This window comes from Camelina sativa, chromosome 3 (assembly GCF_030686135.1).
Source record: "Camelina sativa cultivar CO46 ecotype springtype chromosome 3, ASM3068613v1".
NCBI classification, from domain to species: domain Eukaryota; kingdom Viridiplantae; phylum Streptophyta; class Magnoliopsida; order Brassicales; family Brassicaceae; genus Camelina; species Camelina sativa.
The window spans coordinates 14,237,039-14,254,541 of record NC_141882.1 but is presented as its reverse complement, the minus strand read 5'-3'; the positions used below and the strand labels follow the sequence as shown (position 1 = coordinate 14,254,541).

Genomic DNA, 17,503 nt, shown 5'->3' with positions numbered 1-17,503 from the left:
CCCAGGCTCACTGAGTAATCTTAGATTACTCATGATAATATTATTGTCTTGCAGGAGTTTAGGAAGAGTTAGAGCCGGAGCGAACTTAGGGTGCCAAATAGGATTGATTTCTGTGTTTTTGTAAAATCCTATATTTTCCTAAAATGTATTCTACGGAAATATCCGACTATTATGTGTATTGATTTGATAACTTATTTTCAATGTAATATTTTATTAAAGTAATATAATTCGGTTTTTGGGGGAAAACATGGCAAGTTGCATTTGATACATTGGCCTTGTCCGGGCCAACACAACGCACCAGGACCGCGAGGGTTGCAAAGCCTAAGCGAACCTCGGCTGCGGGCGGGCTCGCGTCCAGGAGGACTGGTCGGGAAGCTGCAGCTTCCGTCCCTCGACCGGACCACCAGGGTGCGGTTCCCATACGTGGCGTTCCGTGGCCGTCCGTGCTCTTGTCCAGGGCATAGGACTGGTTCGGGGGCATTACAGGCTACCTCTATAAAAGCCGATTGAAAGATCTTCATATGCTCTATACTCCACCACCAATATCAACTACTATCCTCTTTCCATTCCGTTTTTACAGTGTTCTTGTCCAAAATGCTGATAATTTGCGAAGAACGGTCCAAGACATCAACTTGGGGGCGGATGATGCCCCTATTGCAATTCCGGTAGACGTAGTGGCCAATGCAGCAGCGGAATATTGTTTCATTCTCATGGGCCGTCTAGTCATGCCCCGCCGCCAAAACCTCTGTTCTATCATTGCTTCGATGCCACAAATTTGGGGTCAAGCCGGATTGATTCATGGCTGTATCGTGGGTGGTAACCAACTTCAATTCATCTTCCCTACTGAAGGAGAAATGGAATTGGTCCTTCGTCGTGGCCCCTGGGCTTTCAATGACTGTATGTTGGTGCTCCAACGCTGGTACCCGAATGAGAACCCACCACTCATTGATTTCATCCTCTTCTGGGTGCAAATTCGAGGGATCCCATTCCAGTTTCTCAGTAGAGAAGTCATCTCCTAGATTGGACGCTCAATTGGCAACCTTTTGGATGTCGACTATGATGTAGAAGTGGTTGCTCGAGTGGAATTTGTACGTGTACAGATCCACTGGGACATTGACCTTCCTTTACGCTTCCAGCGACATATACAATTTCAAGATGGAGTTAATACCCTCCTGCGATTTTGCTTTGAAAGGCTCTGGGGCTTTTGTGAGGTCTGTGGTATGCTAACACATGATACTGGCGCTTGTATTTTACAAAATGGAGGCGAAGAACAATTTGAAGAACCTGGTGATGATGAAGGATTGCCATCACTTGCTGGACAACAAAATAGGGGTGTGATCATTCGAGAGATTGTTACTAAAGACCAAATAGAAGCAGAACATAGAGAAGACCCGCTACCTGATGATCAGATTCAAGAGGAAGTTGTTCATGATGAAGATCCTCACCATGATGCCTTAGCTCTCCCTGATGAATTTCATGATGAAATGGAACTGCCTGCTGAAGTTTACACTGATCAGGAGCCGGATGCACTTAACAATGCAGACATGAAGGCTCGTGGTAAACCGAAGAGAGAAGATCTGTCGGAGCAATCAGACAGAGCTGAATGTTCAAAGGTGATGGGCCGTAGAGACGGTAATGATAACATCTCAGGAGGAAGCTTGTCTCCCCAAGGACGTGAAAGAGGCGCGGTGGACCCTGAACCAACACTTCCCCCATAAGGACAACTGTTTGGAACTGTAGAGGACTAGGCAATGATCTCGCAGTTCGACGTCTTAAGGAGATTAAGAAAATTTATTCTCAAGACATCATTTGCCTAATGGAAACAAAACAAGGAGACGACGCTGTTAGATCAGTGAGTGCTGAATTAGGTTATGATCGTGTAGTAACAGTTCCCCGTAGTTTTAAGTGGTGGCATTGCTCTTTTATGGAATAGTAATATTTTTGTTTATGTTCTTTATCAATCCCCAAATCTTGTAGACACTTATGTTCAAATTAATGGATTTGGTTTCTCTTTTTCATGTGTATATGGCAATCCAAATCCATCTCTTAGACACTTGATTTGGGAAAGATTGGAAAGAATTGTAGTAGATAGAACTGGACCATGGATGGCTATAGGTGATTTTAATGAGATCAAAGGCAACCATGAAAAGAGAAGAGGTCCTCCACGCCCTGAAATTTCCTTTGCTGATTTTCAAAATATGATCCAGGTCTGCGACTTTCATGACATGAAACACCATGGTGACCCTTTCACTTGGACTGGAAAACGCCACTCGCATGACGTAGCTTGTCGCTTAGATAGAACCATGGATAATAATGAATGGCTTGATCAGTACCCAACTTCTCATGTTGAGTTTTTGGAGCTTATAGAATCAGACCATAAACCAGTCATAACCACTATTTCTAATGACGTCAACCCTCGGCAAGGACAGTTTTATTATGACAATAGGCTATCAAATAGAGATGGTTTCATTGTAGCAATAAACCGTGGATGGAACCGCAGAACACTGGGTAACATTACAAACTTGAGCACCCGACTGAAGGAATGTCGAAAAGCAATCTCTCACTGGAAACGAAGCAATCCATCTAATTCTCGAGAGGAAATTAATTTTCTGAAGTTGATTGATAAGGCACATTCGGATAGATCCTCTAGACAACAGATACAGTGTCTCCGTCACAAATTGAGCTGCACTTACGCTAATGAGGAGGAATTTTGGCGTGTAAAGAGCCGCAAAGAGTGGATATCCTTTGTTGATCGTAACACAAAATATTTCTTTGCCACCGCTAAGAGCCATACAGCCAGAAATAAGCTATATTCAATACTTGATGATGAGGGCAATGAGCACCGAGGAGATTCACACATTGGCTGAGTGTGGCACAAACGTACTTCACCAACCTCTTCAAGAGTGAATTGTCTCCTCAGAACAACCACTATCACGTCTTCCATGATTTCCAGACCACAGTAACCCCGGAGATTAACGAAGATTTAACCAAACCAGTTACAGAATAGGAAATTAAAAGTGTGATCTTCTCCATTGGCGCTACAAAGGCTCCCGGACCAGATGGTTTCACTGGTGTTTTCTCTCAACATTTCTGGGAAACGACCAAAGAAGCAATTACTCTAGAAGTTCAAAATTTTTTCAACAGTGGTACCTTTGTCCGAACTCCAACCTTCTCGGTTAATATCAATGGCAACCCCCAAGGCTTCATACAACCAGCAAGGTGAATAAGTCAAGGTGATCCACTTTCCCCATATTTGTTCATCCTTTGTGCTGAAGTCTTAAGCCATTTAATGAAAAGAGCAGAGAGAAAGGGAGACATCAAAGGAATCAAGATCAGTAATGCAAGCCCCCCAATCACTCACCTCCTCTTTGCAAATGACTCATTGTTCTTCTGTCAGGCTAACATGAGCTCATGTGCGGTTGTCAAGGAGATTCTCACACAATATGAACAAGCCTCGGGACAACAAGTCAATACAAGAATATCGGCTTTAACCTTTGGAAAAAGAGTAAGTGAGCCAACCAAAACTCAGATCAGAAGGTTTCTCCAAATTCATAATGAAGGTGGTTGCAGCAAATACTTGGGGCTTCCAGAACAGTTCGGACGTAAGAAGACCGAACTATTCTAATACATCGTTGAAAATGTTCAAGGTAAAACAAAGGGTTGGAACAACAAATTTCTCTCTCAAGGAGGAAAAGAGATTTTATTGAAAGCAATAGTTATGGCTATGCCGGTCTATACCATGAACTGTTTTAAACTGCCAAAAGGTATTTGTGAGGATATAAAAAGGATAATCGCACATTATTGGTGGAACTCTCAACAACAAGGAGCTGGGACTCACTGGGTAGCATGGGACCGTATGAAATATATGAAGAAGGAAAAAGGGCTTGGTTTCAGAGATATTGAAAAATTCAATGAAGCGTTGTTAGCAAAACAGGCATGGTGAATTCTTCAAACCCCAACTGCCTACTGTGATGTACTCTTAGGGGGAGGTATTTCTCAGGATCGTGTATTCTTGATGCTACCAGGGGCACACAACCATCTTTTTGCTGACAATCAATCCTTATTGGTAGAGATTTATTACGGAAAGGTATACGTTATACCGTTCGGGATGGACATCAAATCCACACTTGGACAGACCCTTGGCTACACATACACCCTCCTAGACCACCACGGAAAGCCCCTACTTACCAGTCAGATGATATTCCTATTGTAGACAACTTACTACTCCTAGACAAAAGCGGTTAGAATGAACATTTAGTACGAGATAGATTCCATACAGATGATGTAGCCTTTGTTATCTCCACCAAGATCAGCATATGGCAGCACCATAATTACCTTGGTTGGCACTATACCAAGCATGGTTTATACCTTGTGAAATCAGATTTTCCATGCTAGACCCCCAGATGGAGACCCACTACTCAAGAATGAATTATGGAAAACAAAAAAACCTCCGAAATTTAAACACTTTTTATGGCGTTAACTTTCAAATGCTTTAGCAACAGGTGCTGAACTTGATAGAAGCAGAGCTGGCGCTGAACTTTCTAGGGCTACAAGCCCAAAAAAAAACTAATTGCAGCTCCTAGGGGTCGAAAATGAGTAGTGGTGCCAATATCAGGACTTCTAAACCACTGGCCTAAGGAAAACTCTTGAAGAAAACGGCTGAAATATTTATTTTTATTATGCACGGCCGCAAGCCAATGCTTGGCTTACTTGGCCTCTTGGCCGGCTCTGGATAGAAGACATATCTCCGTAAACGCCTACTGCAAACGATGTACTACAGAAGTTGAGACGACATAACACCTTTTCTTCTCTTGCCCTCATGCCCAACAAGTCTGGCGTGGCTCAGATATTCCCATCAGATGCCTGCTTGATCCTGCAGTCACCGTCGAATCCAAGATTAAAGTGATTTTTGATTATCATAAACATCAGAGAATTTATGATAGACTATCTCATCTACCCTTCTGGATCTTATGGAAGCTATGGACAAGCCGAAACAAGCTTACTTTTCAGAACCTAAACAACAGTTGGCAACGTGATCTCAGAGAAGCCACACAAGAAACGGATGAATGGTTAACAATACCCACCGTACGTGCACAGCCTCATCCCACTGTTCAAAATAGTAGCAGGCTCTAAAGAACACCAAACAGCACTTGGAGATAACCCCGAATGGCTGGTTTAAATGTAATTATGACGGAAGCTTCATAACCAGAGACAGAAGAGCCACTGCATCCTGGCTACTCCGCGATGAACACAACCACTTTAGAGAAGCAGGACAGGTAACTGGAATTCCAGTATCAACAGCACTTGAAGCCGAATGCCGAAACCTTTGTTTTGCTATGAAACAAACCTGGCTAAGTGGGTTTAAAAAGGTGATCTTTGAAGGGGATAGTCAAGTTCTAGTTAACATACTTAATGATAATAGTCCAAGGTTTGACATGTACAACTGGATTCAAGAGATCAAGGGATGGGCAACACGATTTGATTCCGTCGAATTCAAATTGATCTCCCGGGAAGCAAACTTCCATGCTGACAAGCTGGCAAAAGCTCAATATCTTGAAACATTAGATTATCATTTTCATTTAACTATTCCTACATGTATTCGTTCATTATTCAATCTTATATCAACATTTTCCAACTAATAAATGAAGTTCTAGTGTTAAAAAAAAAAAAAAAACTTATCGGAGATTGTTACAAAAGACGAGAGGCTGTGTGAGAAAGAAAGAAATAAATGTGATAATATATATATATATATATATATATATATTATACTTTTTTTTTTGGGTAAAAATATACATTATACTTGTTTTGGATATATTAAATATGTAGACATTTAGAAATATTCAAATATATGAAGATGAAGTAATTTTATAATCAAAGACGAACACCATTATTTGCATTTAACATTCTAATTCGTATTTTACGTTAAAAAAATTATAACACATGCTATTTGATCAATAATATTGTTGGAAATGTGTTATTTTAAAAATAATAATCAAACTACAGCTACGTACTCATGTAGCGTTGAGAAAGAAAAACCGCGGTTTATCAAATTTTAAGGTCTGCCTAAACGTGTTTGGCGAGTATAGTGAGATAGAGTGTGATGGTGACAGTGTTGCTAGTTGGTGGAGATTGATAATCTAAGTCATTCTCAGAAAACTTATTAAACGTAAACGCGACGTCACTCCACACCATGCACACTCTTTGTGTTTACGAAACGACTTCGTTACGTTAGGCCAATATTTCAGAAACCCATCTCAGCGTAGTACTGTGGACAAAATATCAACGGTTAGTAATGGTTTCTTGGTCCATAAGCAACCAAGCAATTTATATAATGCAACTAGATCATAACAAATCCACAAATCTTTAATTAAACACAAATAATTTAGCTAGGGACATTTTCACTCAAATTAAGGATTCAATCTATAAAAAAACTCGAACACCATATCTAAAGAACTAACATCTAGTAAAGAACCAATTCTGTAATGTCTATGTTATGTATTTTCTCTACATTTTGGTGGATGGATATAGTAATATTCAAATATTTACATTGATCATTATAATCAATGTCAATATATATCATTTATTTAAATTGATGTCAACATTTATATATATAATTTTATTTAAGTGATGTACCGATTCTACTATTAATATCACTTGTGTGTAATTGATGTTATCTTGGTGTCAATTTTTTGAAGTGATTTTAATTGTTATATCATTGACAATATTAATAACCGATTCAAATATTAGAATCAGTTATATATAACTAAAATAAAAAGTAGTGTCAATTTTCTAAACTGATTTTAATAACTGTATCATTTGCGTTAATTGATTTTAATTTTGAATCAGTGGAATTTTATTGGGCCAGATCGTTTAGTAAAAGAAGCTATGGATAATCTTTCTCCTTTTGTATCTTATTCTAATTATGTTCCTGCTTGCCTTGTAAACATCTTTCATGAGGACCACACTGTAAACATCCTCTCTAAGGACTCCATTTAAATTTAATGAATGAAAGCTGTTGAATATATATATATACTAGTGTAATGGCCCGCGCTATACGCGGAAAAATAAATTAGAATTTTTTTTTGTAATATTATCAAAATAATGCTTTTAACAAATTCTCTAATTCAAACCTTTGTAACACATATAACAAATGAATTAGAATAAAATATTGTGTAGTATTATCAAAATAATGCTCTTAACAAATTCTCTAATTCAAACCTTTGAAATACATTTACAAAAAAAAATTGGTTATCTATTAGAAGAGAGTAGCTTACATGTGAATATGTAATGTAAACTTTGTGATCCATGTGTTAGTGCCATTCTAATAAACTAATAATTAAGTTTAGGGAGATGTGTATTTTATATGTAGTATATGATTATGGGTGTAAGTGCGTAAATTCTGTTGCAAAGAAATTAAAGACTCTGGTTAACTCAATAAAACGCACACAAAAAAAAAAAAAAAAAACTGGAAACGTCCATGTTGCGCCGTAAACCAAGTCATCAAATCGTGCAATGAGAAAAGATCGAAGAGCAATCAATTGAAATTATTTGAAAAGTAAAATGATAAATTATATGAATCTCTACTATAATTAAAGTTGGTATATTATTCGTGGTGATCCCACGTACGGTAAGAGACAAAGAGAGATATCTTTTGTTTCAATATAACCAAGGAGCTTTGAGCAGGAAGAGTATAGTTCGTGGTTGTGGTCATGGTGTTGTACGCTTCTTGAGTTTGAACTTTGAAGCTCTGAAGCTAGATGTATGTTTTGAGTCGTGTCTCTTGTGATCGTGAAACAAAATAGCAATGAAAATAAAGATGGATGAGTTATTATAAATCAGTTTTTTCCAAGAGAACATCACTTGTAAGCAAAACAAAGCAAGATATAAAAATAAAGACAAAAGTTATGTTTTAAACAAAGTCTTACAAGAAATACGTTCCTATTAACGTTTTTCAACCTTCATATTACTACTTGAAACACCACAATTAAAACTTGCAATTTATCTGAACACAACCAAAAAAAAACGTCGAGAATAAATATTTATGTTGTTTGTTACTTTGCGAAGTTTCTCAAGTCTTAAAAGCTTTGCATCATATATATAGCATCAGACTAATAGATGGGATGGTAACAGTAAATATATCCTTATGGAGTTGAACCAACTAACGATTGGTTTGACAAATAAAAGGAAATATAATTGGATGAAACTAAATAGATCATAAATCAAAAAGACGATCTGCTATCTATAAGAACTGATGTCTGGTTAGAGCAAAGCAATTCCCTTTGGATCATAAATAAGCTTCACATTATTTGCTACTAATTGAGATTAGGTACCTGCAGATAAGAACATCTGTTTGGGGTCAGAGATTTCGAATGAAGAGACGACGGCTAATTAGAAACTGGAATCTGAAACCTGCAAATCCAAAAGGAAAAAATTGAGAAATAAAGAATTTGATGATCATTTAAAAACGACGATGAGAAATATGAAACAAATTGTGAATTGCAAAGAAGAAGGTAAGTACATGTAATGATGTGAATCTAAAAGTAGAACATGAAACGACAACTTCAATTTTTTTTTACTTGATAGAAGGAAGAGAAGCAGAGGCTTCTTGTAGAAAATCATGTTGCTGTTCTATTGTTAAAGAAAGAAGCGGAGTGGAGCATTTGAGATCATGGGAAAGAATCAGTTGAAGCGTAAACCTATTTTTTACACGATCTTTTGTATTTTTTCTGTTAATTAAGATCATGTGCCTTAATTCTATTGGACCGGTGACTTGTGTTTTATAGTATAAAGAATATATATATATATATATATATATATATATATATATATATATAATTTTTTGGCGATAACAACATAAAAAGAAAAATTAATATGCCCCCATATTTTCATCATTTCACTTGAATGTGTGATGCCTATTAATGGGCATTCATGCTTGCACCAACGCTTATCAACGTAACCGCAACCGCAAAATTGACCCTGCAAGTAATCTATGTATTACACAATTACGTAATTGCGAATTTAATCATGATTATGACACGGCTACTAAACTAGATCACTAAAATGCTAGATATTTCAACATATTTGTTTCTTGTTGGTAAACTATGATGTAATAAGTATCGTCCTACCAAGAAAACAATAGAAGAATTATACAAAGTGGTGTAGTTCCGGTTTTGTCCGTTTTCAAGAAACCTCTACAGACCACAACGTTTCCAACGATCTGAGCAACGGAAAGACAGACCAAAGCAGCGATTCTAACCCGAAAGCATGATTTTTGGGTAAATAACAAGATTCTCCGTCCCCTTAAAAAAATACGTCACCCTTTTAGGAAAGTTTTTAACCCGAAGTCATGTTCTTAGAACAGAAAAAGGATGACTTGAGAAACAAGTCATTTGAGAATTCATATACCTTAGCCTTCTGAAACTCAGCCGAAAGGCACAGGACGAACGCGGCAAGACCAAAAAAAAGATGAACATGAAAAAGAGAGAAAAATTGGGTCTCCCATTCCTTGGGTCTTGTTCTAGAACCTCCACTGATTTGTCCTTACAATAAGGCGAGGGACTCAAGGATTAGCCGCAACACGTCATGAACAACTACATTAACCACCAGCGCTAGAAGAGCAGTTGAGTTGGCTTTTCCTTCACTTCAGGAATTGAGGCAGAGAAGAATATGATTGAGTGAAATATTCCCCATCCTTGATAAACTATGCATTTTACATTGACGGTACTACGGTTCTTTCTCATATCCAAAACCATCATTTACTAAAGTATCTCTAATCGCTATTGTTATTTAGCGGGCCGACGGCCGATTTCCCCACGAGAACTATCGTATCAAGCCAGATAGAGCCCGTTCTTTACCCTCGGTCTATATGTCCCTGAGAAAAAAGTTTAAAACCAATTTCCCCCCGAATACAAAGTTCGAAAGCTATATCTCCCTGATTATATTCTTCTACATCAGTTAACCCATACTCGTGGATTATATCGGTTTACTATTTTCTTAACAGATTAAGAGATTAATAAACCCAAATTATACCAAAGCAAACCCGATTTTGACCCGATAAACTTTGATTTTAGTATCCATTAACCTCAAAATCCCTAAAACTAAAAAAACCCATATTGTGAAGAACCCTAGAGTGAAACCCAAAGTCGAAGTTAAAATTCTTGAGGGAAGACAGCTTTAATGGCGATTGTCATACGAGATGGAGAGTTTGGAGGAGATTTCGATGAAGAAGCCAATGATAGAGATGAATTTCACATCGAGCAATTGGTAAATGAGTTCGTGGATGAACCACCAGTCCACCATGATGTGTATCCGGAGAGTGATACAGAGGAAAACGGTGACGGTCCAGAGCCAATTCATACACATATCAGGCGCGGTGATGGGTATATGTACGACAAGCAGACCTTCTTCAGTGGAGTCACTTTCAAAGAAGCAGTGACTGACTATGTTCTTCGAACCGGAAACAACTTGAAGCAATACAGGTATGATAAAGATAAAATTGGCTTTATATGTGTTGGTTGTAATGGAGAAGATGGATCAAAGTGTGAGTGGAATGTTTATGCCGCGATTCTGCCAAAGGATAACATGTGGAGGATTAGGAAATTTAATGATAAGCATAGTTGTATCCCTAATGGAGAATGCGAGATGTTTAAGGTGAATCATATAGCTAGGTTGTTTCTTGATAAGATTAGAGATAATCCTGAGTACTTCATGCCAATGAAAATGGAAGAAATCATAAAGGAACGATGGAAGATCAGTGTCACTAGGCATCAGTGTCAGGCGGCTAGAAAGAAGGCACTTATCTGGATTGAGAAGGAATATGATGAACAGTTTGCTAGATTAAGAGATTATGCTGCTGAGATATTAGAATCAAACAAGGATTCACATGTAGAGGTTGAATGTGTGACGACTGATGATGGAAAAGACATGTTCAATAGGTTCTATGTTTGTTTTGACAACATAGGAAGAACATGGAAAGAGACTTGTAGGCCTCTAATAGGAATGGATGGTTGCTTCCTAAAGAATAAGGTCAAGGGACAGCTTTTGGTAGCTTTAGGTAGGGATGCTAACAATGGTATTTATCCAATAGCATGGGAGGTTGTAAAAGTTGAGAATACCGACAATTGGATTTGGTTTATGAAGAATTTGAAGATTGACCTTGGACTAAATGATGGTGACAGCTTCATCATGATCTCTGATAGGCAAAAGGTAACTTGTATTGTTCATGGTTTGTAACTGATTTTGATTGTTCAGTTGTTTATGGTACCTTTAAATGATTAGTCTTATTTTGTAGGGATTGATCAAAGCTGTTCAGCTGGAATTACCGAAGATGGAGCATCGGATGTGTGTACAACACATCTACGGTAACTTAAAGAAGCATCATGGAAATAAAACCCGGATGAAGCCACTCATTGTGATACTCGAACTCGTGAAAGAAGAAGCCAAAGAGAGAAGAAGAAGCAAACTCAAGAAGAAGATTCGATAATGTAAGAAGTGAAAATTGATTTTAGGTTTTAATTGGGGATTCTGGGTTTTATGTAAACGGGTCGGGTTGGTGGAAGAATTTGGTTCAACAATTGGATTAATTTTGGAAGATATATGGTTTGGTCTCGGGTTTAGACATTATACCGCTATAATCCCGAATCGGGGAGATATAGCTTTCGAACTTTGTATTTGGGGGAAAATTGGTTTTAAACTTTTTTCTCAGGGACATATAGACCGAGGGTAAAGAACGGACTCTATCTGGCTCGATACGATAGTTCTCATAGGGAAATCGGCCGTCGGCCCGTTATCTAGCTACCTAGTTGTTTTTTAACAGTTTATTGTCTTAATGTTAAAACTCGACGTAGGTTTAAATTTTCAAAGTTGGCATAAGACGGTAAATCATAAGAGCTAAATCAACAGAGTATATATTTACCATTTTATTGTTACTTTTCAAAAAATCTTAAATGTATTTTTCTTAAAGTGAAACACATGTAGGTGGGAGCAAATCTTAATGTACTCTCCTTTTCATGTACTATAAAAAAAATGGAATTGAAATATATGGGATCACATAGCTATCAGTTTACTCTAGGCACAAAAATGCCAAGACCAGCAACAACATTTTTAAACACACATAAATACTACACCAACTTGGTATAAAAATCAATTTCTTTATATTATTTATTCATATTATCATATGTATATGGATACACCCGAATACATAATTATCTTTTGGAATCTCTTAACAATTCCTCATACATATAAAATCATGAATTGCATTTATTATGTGATGAGCTGGTTTCATTATATGATGAGCTGGTTATTAATTGTTCTTTGGAATACACTTTGGAACGGTGGTGAGGTTCATAGGTTTAGCCTTGAGGACAGGATTTTGCTCGAAAAAGTTTGTTGGCCGAAGTTCAAAGCCGCCAGACATAGTAGGCATTGTCGGAAAATCTTCTTGGCATGGGACATGGTGGAATCCAACGGTGTACCACATCACTATATCTTTCTTCTCTATTTTCCTATTCCTGTTACATTCATTTGCATAATTTTTAATTAATCCAACAAAAAATAAACATAAAGTACAATTTTTTTACATAAAACTGTTATATTCATAAAAGAATTATTGTTCAAAGCATTTCAGGTGTTTACATTTTTTTCTGGATTGAATGTACTTGTAGTATAGCTGTTTACATTTTTAATAGAGGTAGAGTACCTTTGGCACCATAAATTTGAGATAAGTCTATATGTATATATACGTTTACTTGCAGTAATCCCCTAAAATTCTTTGTGAAAAAGGTTTATATAATCTTACGTCAAGTAATTCAATTATTCAAAGAAACGTACCTATACAAAATTCTCACGAAGAAGGAAGCAAACTAATGGCTACGTATGTAAAAAGAATGAAATAGTAATAGCGAGGTAAAGTACCTTTTACACCATACAGCTAACGCGTCGTCACCTTGGCTCCGATCAGCATACGAACCACTAGTCCAAACTTCCGATCTGTTATACGGCGTGATCCACACGTTATAGTTGGTGAATGCTGCTCGAATCTGTGGGTAGTCATCTTGGGCAAGAAGTGAGCTTGTAGCCGGCCCAGGAATCAGACGGTATCCAATCTCATTGCCATGCTTAGTTGTTTTAGTAGGGTTAACCACCACCAACTCCTCCGGTTTCAGCCCTAGCTTCACCCGAGCCTCTGTCTCGGTTTTTGCTGTGTTTCGTTTTGTTGTCCAATAGCTTTTTCTCGGTGTGTTAACAGATTTTGGAGTCCTCTTGGTCACAAGTTCAGTACGAACAAATGAATTATCCGTACCATCGATATCAAGATCAAGACGGAATGTTACGTAGTGATCGTGGATTACTCCAACGGTGTTGTCAGCAACAATTGTCCCGTAAATGTCGTCTTCTTTGATCTCTGATGTGTGAACATATTCCACGGGTTTAACTTCTAAAACACCGGTTAAACCAACCTATGCACATTTAAGTGGTAACACTAAAACAAATTAGAGTGGTAATTAACATTAAAAAACAAATTTGGGAATATCGATCTTTTTACATACATGGTCAAATCTTATTGTTTATTCATGCTAGAGTTGAAATGTTTTTTTTTCTTACATTTATTTGCTGTTTACGGCTAAATATTTATTATATATATATCTGTTACTTTTCGGTTTGCAGTCTTTTTTATTTATGATAAAAGTGTTGCGGTCTTTGTATTTACATTTAGAATTTTCAACTATTGTATCATAAATAGACCAAAATATAGTGTTTCTTTTAAATGTAACTATGTAAGCATATTTAATGTACAAAGAGAGCTAGCTGTAGCCGAATATGGAAGTTATAAACAACTAAGCTCCTAAAATCAATATATAAATTAAAATGCATGCATAAAGCTAGGAAAAGTTTTGGATAGACATTACCCCCATTTTGATGGAACCGCTAGGTTTGAACTCGTACTCAATGATGTAGTCGTAGTTTCCCACTGTCGTCACCATCCGGGCCACAAGACTTACATCTGGTCTAACCTCTGTGATCTGCAACAAAAGTTTGTGTAGATACATATATTGTTTATCAACAAAAAAACCCCTATAAATATGTTATATACGAAGATAGATTTCATGATAAGATATTATAATTTATTACTTTCATGCCGGGTACTTCAGATTCGGTATGTCGCCACATAATATCTCCGGCATATTTTTCGAAAATGCACATAACATTTGATACTTTTGTAGGAGTTCCATCTTGCCCCGCAAAGATGCCATCCATGAAGGCAGCATTTGGGGGACAATCGGTATATGGCTCAAGGGACACGGCAGATTGGCCGCAACCAAATTCACCACAGTCTAGGTAACTGATGAAGTACCAGTCATCATGTGGGTCCATGTAAGGGACAAACATCTCTGATAAATGGCCTTTGTATAGGACTTGCCGGTACTTGTTCACGTCCATGTCGAAAATGGATGCAAGAGAGATGACAAGACCAGCTCGAACGTTGAAGGACATGTGAAACTCCCAATTTGCCCATCTATACACAATCAAATCATAATATCAGTTTAAAAAAAATTATGTGCAATTTTTAAATTCAGAATTTTTACCAGATTTACAATTAGCAGATTTTAGCAATAAACTTGAACCAGATTAGTGATTGAGGTCACCGGATTTACCCTATCGACTGCAAATGCATGTTAGATCTGAAAACATTGGGTTTTACGGTATTGTACATGACCACATACTCCATAATAGTATAAATTCTTTACTTTTATATCTAACTTGAACTTAAATCTGCATAAAATGTATTTAACAAATGTATTCTGTCGTCTGATATTTCATTTTAAATTCAAAAAAGAAATTCTTCAAATCTAAATATGACCAACAACAACTAATTGCAATTATTTCGAAATCAGAAAATTTGAGCAGAAAAAAAAAAAGAACTGTCCTATTTTTACAGTTACCGACATAAAAAGTTTCTTTTCATATTTAGTTTAATTAATTATTGTTTGGCAAAATTGATTTATAAGATGTATGTGGCATAGTTGCTCTTATTTTGTTATTTTAACTCACAACTGGTACCATTTTTTACCTCACGACATGTCCATCGATCTTAAACCCGGGACCGTCCGGCTGAAAAACGACGGCGTCTCGAAGTGAAGGGCCAAACGGCGGCTTGAGATTGGAGATACGGTACTCTCTCCCGTTAGGCTTCGGCATAGGACCTGTGAACCTGTCCTTGAACTCCGCTACTTTCATCTTGTCAAGGTCAACGATTATCGTCATTCCTTCAATTGGTCTAAGATACGTGTTCACCGATCCGTTTAGATAAAATGGAATCGTTCTTATAAACCTCTTCGTCTGCGCCTCACCAAACCATCCCATCGTCGAGGATGTGACCACTACTTCCGACAAGTTCAAGCCGCGTTTCATTATCGAGTCACAAAACGGCTTAAACTTGAGAACAAGCGCGGTGGCTGCATGCTGCTCGTCAAGAGTGAGCATAGGGTTACCATTTCCTACGTGGATCTTGTCCGAGACAATGGCTCGAGTGGAAAGTCAACAACCATCTCTCGGTTCTTGCCCTTATCTCGGGCGATGACAAACGCTTGACGTGGTGGTAGTTTGACGTTGTGGTCTGGTGATGAGTGCCATGACAATACTAGGGACTTGTCTGGCTCGTTGAGACCCACGTATTGGAAAGTGAACTTATGGTTATGACCAATAGGGTACGACTTGTTGACGATAGTACGCACAAGGTTGAGTTCAGTCTCGGACAAGGGGTCGAAGGGGTGAGGCGGCGGAATGAAGCTCGAGGATGAGATTACGAAAATGGAAGAAAATATCAAGATGGTGAAGTGAAGTTGAGCCATTGCTTTGTAATTTGATTGTCTTGGTTATGTATAGTGTATACTATATATAGCCAAAATTTTCCTTCTCTTTTGCACTTGAACACATAAGGAAAACATGTAAGTTAGGGTTTTGTGGTCCTCAACATTAAGTTGTTTCACAAAATATATGGATAAGTATTTTATTTTGACCCTGTGTCCATGGATCTTGAACCCTAGATTTAGAACCACACATGAAAGGAATATTACAGTTAATATATATTTCCAATTAGTAGAAATTTGTTATGCACACAAATTAATAGGGATTATATACACAAAATTTACAATGTCATTTTTTTTTCTTGACAGTACAAACAGAAAGAAAGTGTAGTCTTAATTAAAGTTCGGAGTTTCTCAGGTGGTTGGCTGATCCCTAAGGGGGAAAATGTACTTTTCATACTTCAGTTTAACAAATGTAACTTTCTCTTTTATTCATAAAACTTCAAATTATTCTTCTTCTTTTGAACCTTTGAAAGACACATTGTAAACGTTTTTGGTCCTAGTCATAAATTTTCTCGTTACTTATCAAGAGGGTTCTAAAGTAAGGAGCATAATTTATTTTGAACGTGTTTGTGTGGTTAAAGAAAGGAGAAGAAGATGCTTTAGTTAAATGTTGGATCTTGAATTTTTTGGTTTAAGAAGAGAAAAATTTTGGTTAAAGGAGAACGTATATTGTTTCACAATTCATGTGAGTTATATAGAAGAGCTTGTGGTGATACAAATCTATAAGAATTTTATGGTGTACATTGCTTGCTACACATGTGGTTCCTAGCATACAAAGTACATATGGTACAAAAACTTGTCGCTGGATTTTTCTTCATCTTGTCTTCTTCTTCTACCTCTGTGACCATGTGATAACTCACAAAACTTGTGGCTGGCTTTTCATTCCTCTTGTCTTCTTCTTCTTGTATTCTTCTTCTTCTCTTCTTATTCTATGTTTGTGACCAATTGCTTACCAATTGATCTTTTCAAACACCACAGTTTTCTTTTAAAGTTAAAAAACTTGTTTTACATTTGTTTAAAAAGATCAGTATATATATTTTTTACCTTCGGTAAACATGATCTAATAGAGGACCAGCTGCCGTATGTTTGCGCCAAATTTTTTGAAATTTACACTTTTAAAAAACCTTATAAAAACTTATATAAACGCTTTGAATTAAACTTTTTAAAAACCTTGTAAAAGCGTTTACAAGGTTTTTAAAAGGTGTTTAAAAAGATTTTAAAAGATTTTTACAAGGTTTTATAAGACTTTTATAAAAAATTTAAATCGTTTAAAATCTTACAAAAGCCTTGTAAATTTCTTTTGACGGGAAATTTTTTCTTGTCGAAATTTTTTGACAAAAAATTTTTGGTGGTAAACTTTTTTCGAAAGTTTTGTGGAGGAAAAATGTGTTGGAAATTTTTTTAGCGGAAAATTTTTCTTTTTCATTTTATTGATTAAAATATTTTTAATGTAAGTATAAAATGGTCGTTAAAAATTAAATGAGGGAAAAAATGAAATTAGCAAAAAAAGAGGGCATTTTTAAAAAAAGGTTATATCAAAAAGGTTACTTGTAACAAATTCTCTTTTGTAATCCATCTAAAACCATGTTTTCAATTTCAATCGAAAATAGAGAAAATAAAATTCGTCTTCTTTC

The 17,503-nt window shown here is 36.8% G+C and overlaps 3 protein-coding genes, 1 long non-coding RNA gene and 1 pseudogene across 6 annotated transcripts; 2 read left to right on the top strand and 3 right to left on the bottom strand.

Moving 5' to 3' along the window:
* Positions 1–2,105: 2,105 nt before the first annotated feature.
* Positions 2,106–2,867, top strand: LOC147946926 (uncharacterized). Its single transcript, XM_087507298.1, has one exon. It carries the CDS (start codon positions 2,106–2,108, stop codon positions 2,865–2,867), a length of 762 nt encoding a protein of 253 aa, XP_087363424.1.
* A 2,996-nt stretch (positions 2,868–5,863) lies between these two features.
* On the bottom strand, positions 5,864–8,762 carry LOC104698961 (uncharacterized). 3 transcript variants are annotated; one of them, XR_015587000.1, is made up of 3 exons: positions 8,519–8,762; positions 8,331–8,409; positions 5,864–6,265 (listed from the first exon to the last, which is right to left on the bottom strand). It is a non-coding gene; the product is annotated as an uncharacterized LOC104698961 (long non-coding RNA). The 3 variants fall into 3 exon arrangements; XR_015586999.1 differs by lacking the exon at positions 5,864–6,265 and adding an exon at positions 7,548–7,779; XR_753353.2 differs by lacking the exon at positions 5,864–6,265 and adding an exon at positions 7,803–8,002.
* A 1,414-nt stretch (positions 8,763–10,176) lies between these two features.
* On the top strand, positions 10,177–10,952 carry LOC147946925 (uncharacterized). Its single transcript, XM_087496510.1, has 2 exons — positions 10,177–10,890; positions 10,935–10,952. The coding sequence occupies exons 1-2, from the start codon at positions 10,177–10,179 to the stop codon at positions 10,950–10,952; spliced, it is 732 nt and encodes a 243-aa protein (XP_087352636.1).
* A 1,177-nt stretch (positions 10,953–12,129) lies between these two features.
* Positions 12,130–16,535, bottom strand: LOC147946923 (amine oxidase [copper-containing] alpha 2, peroxisomal-like). Its single transcript, XM_087504446.1, has 5 exons — positions 15,071–16,535; positions 14,131–14,515; positions 13,908–14,021; positions 12,913–13,457; positions 12,130–12,509 (listed from the first exon to the last, which is right to left on the bottom strand). The coding sequence occupies exons 1-5, from the start codon at positions 15,481–15,483 to the stop codon at positions 12,302–12,304; spliced, it is 1,665 nt and encodes a 554-aa protein (XP_087360572.1). The 5' UTR covers positions 15,484–16,535; the 3' UTR covers positions 12,130–12,301.
* LOC147946924 (amine oxidase [copper-containing] alpha 2, peroxisomal pseudogene) lies at positions 15,498–15,851 on the bottom strand (annotated as a pseudogene).
* Positions 16,536–17,503: the final 968 nt, after the last annotated feature.

What these genes read in the sequence shown, in the direction of transcription:
- LOC147946925 (XM_087496510.1), top strand. Translation starts at nt 10,177, where the DNA reads ATGGCGATTGTCATACGAGATGGAGAGTTTGGAGGAGATTTCGATGAA.
- LOC147946923 (XM_087504446.1), bottom strand. Translation starts at nt 15,483, where the DNA reads ATGCTCACTCTTGACGAGCAGCATGCAGCCACCGCGCTTGTTCTCAAG. An exon ending in ATCGATGGACATGTCGTGAG is followed by an intron (nt 14,516 to 15,070) that starts GTAAAAAATGGT and finishes GATTGTGTATAG; the next exon opens with ATGGGCAAATTGGGAGTTTC. An exon ending in GCGGTTCCATCAAAATGGGG is followed by an intron (nt 13,458 to 13,907) that starts GTAATGTCTATC and finishes AAATGTGCATAG; the next exon opens with GTTGGTTTAACCGGTGTTTT.
- LOC147946926 (XM_087507298.1), top strand. Translation starts at nt 2,106, where the DNA reads ATGGCTATAGGTGATTTTAATGAGATCAAAGGCAACCATGAAAAGAGA.